Source organism: Tursiops truncatus, chromosome 1, assembly GCF_011762595.2.
Source record: "Tursiops truncatus isolate mTurTru1 chromosome 1, mTurTru1.mat.Y, whole genome shotgun sequence".
Taxonomy (NCBI): domain Eukaryota; kingdom Metazoa; phylum Chordata; class Mammalia; order Artiodactyla; family Delphinidae; genus Tursiops; species Tursiops truncatus.
Window position 1 is genome coordinate 181775677 of NC_047034.1, and position 9564 is coordinate 181785240.

At 61.3% G+C, this 9564-nt stretch overlaps 1 protein-coding gene across 3 annotated transcripts in view; it reads left to right on the forward strand.

The window, feature by feature from the left end:
• The window catches only part of MEGF6 (multiple EGF like domains 6), a 101856-nt gene extending 93540 nt beyond the window's left edge, over positions 1-8316 (forward strand). For 2 of the 3 annotated variants that reach the window (XM_073797133.1, XM_073797143.1), the window contains 6 exons: positions 533-661; positions 941-1069; positions 1303-1431; positions 1519-1647; positions 2232-2360; positions 3721-4233. In XM_073797133.1, coding sequence (XP_073653234.1) covers positions 533-661; positions 941-1069; positions 1303-1431; positions 1519-1647; positions 2232-2360; positions 3721-4019 — 944 coding nt within the window. In that variant the 3' untranslated portion in view covers positions 4020-4233. Of the gene's footprint in view, positions 1-532; positions 662-940; positions 1070-1302; positions 1432-1518; positions 1648-2231; positions 2361-3720 lie in introns of all 3 variants that reach the window. The other variant, XM_073797140.1, reaches the window with a different exon arrangement.
• The last annotated feature ends 1248 nt before the right edge of the window (positions 8317-9564 follow it).

Here is a 9564-nt window from a genome sequence, read left to right on the forward strand (position 1 = left end):
CTGGGGCAGTCCCTGGGGACTGTGGTGGGGCTCATGCTTACGATGGCATGCACGGTCCTCAAGGCCCTGCTGGGCCTGGCCCCGCACCCTGGTAGGTCTGAGCCCCCTGCCGCCCTCTGGTCCTCGTCAAGGGGCCGGTCACACTCCCCGAGGCCCGCAGGGAAGGACGGTAGCCATGGGTCAATCAGCGTGTGAACAGGGGCCACCTGGAGCGCAGGGTTGCCCAGCCTCCTCTGTGTTGCCACCTCCAGGAAGACTTCCCTAAGCCCCTCCCGCCAGCTGGGCAGGCGCTCACGGCCCCTGGCGGGCCCTGGCCCCTTTCGTCCTGTGTTGTCCTCAGCGCCGACCAGGCCCGGCATCTGCGGAGGATGGATGGACGGGCGGGATGTGGTTGGTGTTGTTTCCTGGTGCGTGTGTGCCCAGGGGGTAGGGACTGGTTCTGAGAGGCCCGGGGAGTGTTTGTTGAATGACTGTCAGATCTGGGGGTTGCGTCCCTGGGCCAGAGCTCTGAGCAGTGCCCGACTGTCCCCAGGTTGCCCCCAGAACCGGTTTGGTGTGAACTGTGAGCACACGTGCTCCTGCAGGAACGGGGGCCTGTGCCACGCCGCCAGCGGCAGCTGCTCCTGCGGCCTGGGCTGGACCGGGCTGCACTGTGAGCTGGGTGAGTGTCTGTCCGGGACAGCCTGGGGGCCACATCGCCGTGTGAGCTGCAGGGGTGGTACCTGCAGGGGAGCGAGGCCGTACCCGGTGTGGTGGTGGCAGGGTGGGGGCCCTAGGCTCCCGAGGGGGGCCATAGCTCGAGGGCGTTTGCGGGGGCCGCAGGTTGCTGTAGGGCCGGGCGAGGCTGCCAGGCTCCGCGGATCAGGCTAGTGCCCAGGGGCCAGCCCCGTGCCCCCTGCTCTCCCGTGGCAGGAGGCTGACCTGCCGGCCCCCTCCCCAGCCTGCCCCGCCGGGCGCTACGGTGCTGCCTGCCGCCTGGAATGCTCCTGCCGCAACCACGGCACCTGTGAGCCCTCGTCGGGCGCCTGCCACTGCGACCCCGGCTTCTACGGCCAGGCCTGCGAGCACCGTGAGTTGTGGGGTCGGCCCCTGTCCCGGCATCCGCTCCTCCGCTTTCCGTGTCACTCCCCGCGGGGGCCCGATGAGATGAGGCCTGACCCCAGCTTCGGTGGGGCTCCCGGGCCAGAGGTCCCGGCTCAGGGCCGGGCCTGGGTGGGAGGACAGGGGAGCTGGGCCCCTGACCCGGTCCTTCGCTCACTCTGGGCAAACTGAGTCAGGAGCTCCAACCCGGGTCTCCCTCAGCCTGTCCCGCTGGCTTCCACGGGGCTGGCTGCCGGGGGACGTGCGAGTGTCAGCACGGCGCCCCCTGCGACCCCGTCAGTGGCAGGTGCCTCTGCCCTGCCGGCTTCCGCGGCCAGTTCTGCGAGAAGGGTGAGTGGTCCGTGCGCCCACGTTCTCCATCCGGTCCCTCACCCCCGGGTACGGGACAGGTGATGCTAAGCCCACTGCCCCCACCAGGGTGTGAGCCGGGCTCATTTGGAGAAGGCTGCAACCAGCAGTGTGACTGCGAGGATGGGGTGCCCTGCGACCCTGTCACCGGCCACTGCCTATGCCCCCCGGGGCTCATGGGGACCACCTGTGACCTGGGTGAGTCTGGGGTCCCGCTTGGTGGGGGGCATGGGCGCGGGTCTCTGTCAGTGTTTTTGACCGTGTTGAAGGAGCCCCACCTGTGCCACGTGTGGCCTGGGCACCGTGCCCAACCCTTCCCTCTGCAGGGGCCCCAGCACGGAGCTCCTGCTTGGGTTGTCAAGGCCAGTCCCACCCTCTGGCCCCCACCTGAGTCCCCGGTTAGCCTCTCCCTTGGGCGTGGGCCCAGTTAGGTGGGAAGGAAACGTGCCAGCCTCCCAGACGTGCCCGGGAGGAGGCGCCGGCCCTGGGGGCTCCACACACGTCCTCGTGGCTCTTGGCCGTCTCGCCCTGGAGGGAGCATCCCTGACCGCCAGCTCCCCTTTGCCAGCCGGGGGCTGGGCGGGAAGGCGGGGCAGTGATCCTGGGCCGGTGCCTGGTGCCCTGCGCTTTCCCATGTGAGAGCTCCTGCAGGACGGGGAAGCTGAGGCCCGAGGTCCTTGCTCCCGCACATCCCCCACAGGGTGGCCCGAAGCCTGGGGTCTCGGCCGCAGGCAGACGGGAGTGGCACTCAGGCCCGGCTCTCCCGTGTCTGGTGCCCTCAGGCTGCAGAAGCGGCTTCTTCGGGCCAGGCTGTGCCTTGCGCTGCTCCTGCGGGGGTGGGGCTGACTGCGACGCTGTCACTGGGCAGTGCCACTGCGTGGACGGCTACATGGGGCCCATGTGCCAGCAGGGTGAGTCAGGCTCGGGGGAGAGAGGGACGACTCTCTGCTGGCTGGGCCAAAGGTCACCAACCCAGCGCGGCGCCCGTGGTATCTGCAGGCCTCTGACGGCCAAGTGTGAACCTTCCAGCCCTTGGACCACGGGGCCGGACTCGGCCGTGGGCCAGCCAGCAGTGCCCTGCTGACTCCAGGCCCAGACAGCGGCTGGGGTGGGCTCAAACTGCAGAGGGCGGAGACCCCACGGGCAGGGCTGGGTGATCCAGCGTGGGTGGGCGCAGACCCAGCCCACCGCCCCACCCCTTCCTCGCCCTGTGTGTGTGTGAACCAGGGCACGACGGTGCGCCCGTGCATGCGTGTGCAGTAGCACAGGCGTGTGCTCCCGTCTGTGCACGCTAGCACCTGCGTGCGTCCCAGTGTGTGTGTGCTCCCATGCGCACGTGTGCTTCACGGCATGCCTGTGCTCCAGTGCATTCGTGTTCCTGTTTGCACCCACGGGCAGGGTCGGGGAAGGTGCCGTGATGACACCGTGGCCTCTCAGCCCCCTGAGCCTCGGGGGGAATGTGCTGCCCGCAGGCAGAGCTCGGGGTGCCCTGCCCCTCCGGCCAGCTGTGCTCCTCTGGTGTCCCGGTCCCCTCCCCCAGGCCCAGCCTGCTCCTGGGAAGAGGCAGCACCGAGAGGCCGTGTCTGCCAAGCGAGAGCAGAGGCTGGCTTGGGGCCTGTGCCGGCAGGCCCTGCGATGGGGCGAAGGGGGAGCCAGGCTGTGAGCGGGGATTCCAGTCTGGGCTCCTTGGTTTGGGGGCCCCAGCCGTGGTCTTCATACTGTGTGTGCATCTTCTGGAGCCTCGTCGAGGCAGCCCTGGCCCCAAACTGTTAAGCACCTTTAGGGGAAGGATCCCACCTCCTGCAGAGGGGTGGGGTGGGGCAGGTGGAGGCAGAACCTGGGGGGCTGGTGCTGGGATGAACGCTGTCCATGGCGGCACCTGGTGGTCAGGTATGGTACTGCGCCGCAGGCGTCCTGGGCGGCCTTGACCTTCAGCGAGGGTCAGGAGCTGGGGGTTCAGCTGCCTGAGGCCCCGTCTGCTTGAGCAGAGCCCTGCTGGGAAGGAGGACAGGCAGGGCCTCGCTGCCCTCTGTCCTGGAGTGGACCCTGCTTAGTCCCTCCCCATCCAGCCCGAAGTCCCACCTCCCGGCCCCTCTTCCAGCAGGCAGGGCTGGGAACTTGCCTTTGGGGAACGGGAGAGCCCCATCATTTGCATAGGAGTGAGGTGGGGAGAGGCCCTGCAGGGTGGGAGTGGGGGTCCCTGCAGGCCTCGCTGCCCCGTTTCTGTTGCCCAGCAAAGGGTGGGGCAGTAGCGTGTCTGTCTGCCTTCAGGTGGGCCCTCCCAGTTCCCCGAGACCCCATCCACAGCCCAGGGCCCAGGTAAGGGGGCCGGGGGCATCCCCACTTTGCCAGGAGGGTGGCATTTGGTGGCATCGCGTGTTCGTTACCAGCAGACTGAGGCCAGAGGAGGGGTGAGAATCGGGCACTCGCGTGTGATCTGGGCCCCACTGGGTGGTGGGCATTCCAGAATCTGGGCCGCAGAGATGAGGCGTCGGGGGCAGCTGGGGAGGAGCGGCTGGGCTGCCCCCCTCTGTCGGGCTGGGGCTGGAAGGACAGGAGGGGAGTCCTGAGCCCAGAGCTCTGAAAACGTGGAGAGTCTGCCCCTGCCCCGGGGTGACCTGCTCGTCTCCTGCCCCTTCAGTGGCTTCACAGTCAGCCTCCCACCGCCCCGGTCTCAGCAGCAGCAGCGCAGAGAAGCAGTAGCTCAGGGGCAGCGCCCGCTGAGGCCTGTCTCCCAGGGGCCGCTGAGAGGACCCAGGGGCCTTGGTGACCACGGAGGAGGGACGCCGGGGGCCGGGACTCCTGCCCCGCCCTTGTCTCCGAGGCCTGGGGACAGTCGTGCAGCTGCAAGGATCGTCTGGCCACGAGGAGGGAGGCCCTGCCCAGCCGCGCTCTGCAGCACCGGGGCACCGGCGCGGGGCCACAGTGTGGAGGCAGCCCCCGGCCGGCGCCCTGGGGCGGGACTGCGGGCAGGTGTGGGTGCAGGTGCGGGCGTGGGGCCCCTGCCCTCGGAGCAGGTTCTTCTGGTGCTAGGCCCGGGGACTGCTGCAGCTCAGCCTGTTTACCTGGAAACAGCTGGGCCGTATTTATGGAAAGGTATTTATGGGCAGCCAGACATGCCCACTGCACCCCTGGGCGCTGGAGGGCTGCCCGCCTCCTGCCCAGCCCGGGAAGCCCTGACTCGGGACTGCGGGACCCTGAGGGGCCTCTGGGTGGGCGCTTCGGTACCATGTGAAACCCAGTAAGTTAAGAAAGGAGCAGCCACTTCCTCAAGGCCTTGTGTTCACTGCTTCGTGTGGGCGCCGCGGGGTGGCCTCCTGGGCCTGCCGCCATGAACGCGCCTGACCGCAGAGGCCCGCTTGGCCCCTGTGCCCCCTGGGGACCGGGGTGCCACACAAGCAAAGTTGAGTTTTATCCCAGTTCCCGGTGCTCTAGAGGGGCGTGGTGCCCGGAGACCGAGGAAGCGCTGAGTCCTAGAGCCTGCGTGGGGGCAGCATGGCCCCGAGGGGAGGAGGCCAGGGGTGCCGTTGGGGGCAGCCTGGGTGCCCCCCTACTCCTACCCTGGCCCTATCTTTAGGGTAGAGCCAATGGAGAGGGCTGGACCCAGATTGTCACGCCGGACACTTAGGTCTGGGCTGTAGCCCCCTCCCCCTCCCCTCCAGCACCAGCCCAGGTAGCTGATGCCTCTAAGGGCGAAGGATCTCATGGGGCAAAATAGGGTGGGTTCTAGAAAGCCCTGTCCCCTTAGACGACTAGTGAACAGCCAGTAGCAGAGGAAACCGAATTAACGGGCCACCGTGTTAAGACTCTGAGGGACATGAATATAGTCCATACCTGGAAGGGGTTGGGGATGGTGGTGGTACCGTGGTGCAGGAAGAAGCAGAGGCCAAGAGGGACCAGGGGCAGGACTGAGCGGGAGCGTGTGGGCGCTGCAGTCGGAGGGAGGGTGGCAGGAATCAGGCTGAATAGTGGGTTCTCCAGCTCAGGACACTCCCAGGAGGCAGCATGGAGGCTGAGAGAGAGAAGATACAAAGGAGAGATTGGTAGAAATGGCCAAGGGAAGTGTTAACACCCGTGTGTCTGAAGTCCTAGAAAAAGAAGGTAAAACCCATTGACACAAAGTAGCAAGTTCTCAGGTGCAAAGCTGGATGGTCTCAGATGGAAAGCACTCAAAGTGCAAATAAAACAAAGTAAAAAAGCCCTCGTCCAAAGGACTTAAAGAGTAGTAGTGGCAAGGAGAAATGCTACAATGCCCAGAAAAAATAAACAGGAGTCAAGAGTGACATCTGACTCCACAGCAGAAACACTGAAAGCGAGAAGACGATGATGTTGATTTCAAAACGTTGAAGGGGAGATGTCGAAATTTGAATTTCACGGCCTTGAACCATGTGTCCTGCTAAACTGTCACTGAGGAGCAAAGTGGGTGTTTATTCTCAGGTGTCCAGGGCCTTGGTGGGCACCGCGCGAGAACCAGACGTGAAAATACACTCAGAGAAGTTTCCCAGCAAGAAGGGAAAGTGTGAGGTAGTCACTGCATTTCCCATATGACCTAGTGATTAAGAGAATCACAACAGTCACAGCGGAAGCCAGGTGAGGTGGGAGCTGAGGCAGGTGGGGAAGAGAAAGACACTGATAAAAGGAAGCGAAACTCTAGTGCAGTTGGAGCTGAATAAGAAACTGTGACCTCCGCAAAAATGCTGGCAGGATGTTTAACTTTCAGATGGGAGGGAATTTCACCTCTCCAGGGGAAGGCAGGAAGGAAGGAAGAGTCCAGCAGGATAAGGAAGCAGATTAAAGCCTGATTGACGTTGTTACAGATGATCACAGATCAGATTCCTAGACTGCATTAAACATGCTTCAACCGCATTTTGTTTACGGAAGACATTCCTGGAAGGACAGAAGTATAAGCGTACAAAGTAAACAGAAAGAAAGCCGGGCCGTGAGTTTTGTTGTTTCAGGGTGAAAAGCATCGTACATGCCTGCATGTAAACATACGCACATCCATGCACCGGCAGTCGGGGCTCAGATTCGTGAAGCTGTGGGGGGTGTAACAGGCGGAAATGATTAAACTGGTGATTTTAATATAAAAGCCAATACAAAAGCAAGACACAGCAGTGATAATGTTTTAATCACCTTTACACACATGCTGTGTATAGCTATGCCTATATTCATTTATTTCTATTCACATATGTATACATCTATGTTTAAGTCTATGAGCGTCACACTCAGCGAATGGAGAATAACGGAACATTTAACAAACCTAAAATTCCGTCTTTGAAGAGTAATAAAGAAGAATATTCTAATAAGATTGATGATTTTTTTAAACATGAAGCAAGAAAAAACAATACAGAAGATGGGAGGGTTAACTACAGACACAGAGAATAAGACACAAAAGAGAGTATTAGGAACAGCTATGTACTAGTAACTTTGAACACTTAGAAAAATGGATATGTTTTGGGAAAGTATAAAATGCCAGGATCAGTGTAAGTAGAAATAAAAATGTGAATAAACTAGTAACAAGTAAATGCAAACAGTAGTCACAGCTCCACCTCCCCCTCTGTCACCAGGAACACCTGGGACAGGTGTCAGTAAAGGGGGCTGGGCCAGACTTCCAAGACACGGGAACTTGTCTGATGTGAGATGTTCCAGAAACATTAAGTAGAGGAAACGCGACTCATTTCAGGAGGCCAGTCCCAACTGGGTTCTACAACCAGGTGAGGGCAGTACGAGAAAAGAAAATTACAGACTCACAACATGTATGCAGAAAGCCTGAGTAACATATGCCGGCGTCTCAAAAATATTTAGAAAAAACCCACTTGATCCAATGGGACTTGGACCTGATTAAAATGAGAGGACAGTTTAACATCAGAAAATGTGTCCATGTGTTTGGGTGACGTGAAAAATCACGACGGTCTTGCTAGAAGGAGAAACAGCATTCGATAAAGTTCAGCTCTCTTTCGGATGTAAGTGCTTGGGAAACTGGGTACAGAAAGGCGCTTTCTTGGCAATGGTCATGTGCTAAGAATGTACTAGTTGGGCAGGGAAAGTGATGGATTCCAGCAAGCGGCCCAGGCCTCCTCGCCCCCCGACCTGGGCTCCTGCCTCCCCTCCCCCGCGTTGCTGGTCTCCTCAGCCCTGATGTGACAGCCTGTATTTCTGGCCGTCCTTCCACATTAGAACTGGGGGCATGGGCTCGGCTTGCGTCATGCTGGGCCACCTGGACAGGACCTGGGTTGGGCCCTGTAAACTTCGTGGGAAGAATGAACAAATTCCCTTAAAGATGGAGAATCAGATCGTCACTCACTCCTCCTGACCCCAGCAGAGCTTGGAGGACCCCAGGCCATACCATCAGGTGAGCAAAAGAAGTGAGAGGTGTTCAGACCTGCGGGGAAGGGATAGACCAGCCTGTCGCTTTAGGAAAGCTGAGAGGGCCAGAGACAGATGAGCACAATCATAAGAATTTGGCAAAGTGGGCCATAAAGTCATATCGATGATAGGAGATGTATAAAACCTATAAAAATCTGTAGTTCTAAAATACTGCCAATGACCCACTAGAAAACAGAATACGGAATAAGATCCTGTTCAGCGTGGCAACAAACCCCGGAAATACCGGAATTATCTCGCGAGAAGATGGGTGAAGCCCTTCACAGTTTCAGATCTTAAGGGCCAGAAAGTGAGGATGCCGGCCCCGGCCAGCCCTCAAACGGACTTGGTTCCAGTGACGGGGTAGATGGGTGACAACTGGGGGGGCGCGGTTTGGGGCCCAATGTCAGGAGTGCTGACAACAGAGAGCCGGGAGGAGGTGAGTGGGGTTCACCGAAACCCAAGGGCTCGCAGGGGTGTGGGTGGAGAGGCGGGATCTGCACGTCCAAACACTGGTGCACAGCGTTGCTCCCAAGGGGCAGAAACGGCGGTCCAAGGGCTCTACGTGAGGCCTGGGGATTGGGGTCCGCCAGGCACCGTTGGGTCCCAGGGATGCAGTGTAGGCCGAGGGCTGGGCCGCAGTGCCTGTGCCGGCCACCAGGGGCGATAGAGGGCAGCCGGGGCCGGGTTGGGGGGCTCTCCCAGCAGGAGGGACCCGTCAGGGATGTTCCCTAGTGGTTGGGAGCAGCCAGATGTGCAGAGAGATCCTAAAACTCTTGTTGAGTGCAGTGAGAACGAGGTCATGGGAACATGCGCCCTTTATGTAAATTATGTCCCCCGCTCCATAGAGGGGAAACTGATTTACAAGGACATGGAGCACATGGGAGGGGGGCCTCCAGGCCCTGGGGTGATGAGCTCAGCTCGGCCCCTGATGCTCCCCCTACAGAGGGCTGGGGGGCCGTCCAGCTGTATGACCGCCTACCCCTGGCCCCTGCGCTCCCGCGAGCCACCCCTTGTGCTCCCACCTCTCCAGGGAGGGCGGAGGGTGCCCACTGCCCCTCGGGGCTGGGCACTGAGGTGCCCAGGCAGCTCTGGGGAAGGGGTGCAAGCCCCCGCTCCTCACTGTTCCACAGTCATATCCACCCTGGTGCCCCGAGGCGAGAGGCCCCTGTGGAAGGGCTGGGACACCACAGTGTCGTTCCCACTGGACCCCATCTGGACGTAGGCTCTGCTGGAATCGGCTGGGGTCCTAGGAAGCCTCAGTGGCCCCCCGCAAACCCGCTGACCCCACCAGTAGGCAGAGGGCCCTTGGGCCTCTATCTCCCCACTTTGTAACAGGAGGGGCCGGGCTAGGTCCATTCCTGGTGTCGCCCCCTCCCCAGGGGAGCAGGTGTGACATGGGACCCTCTGTTATCTGGAGGGGGAGTGCCACTAGGCACCAACACCAAGGACGTCTGTGGTCCTAAGAGGAGCAGCTCGGCAAGGAGGCAGGTCCGAGCACCCTCCAGCTGGGGGTGGGGAGGGTCCCGGCTGGCCCTGCCCTGGGAGGGGGTCATGATGATGGGATCATGACACCAGGGCCCGCGGGGCTGGACCCCAAGCTGAGCAGAGAGGCCCCTCGGAGGGGCCCCAGCAGGCACAGGTGCTGGGGGGAACCTGGGCTTTCCTCTCACTGCCCACAACCCACCCTTCCAGGCCCCTCCAGGCCTCACCGCAGCTGGGGCCCTGTGCTTCCCGATTCTGCTGGGAGGG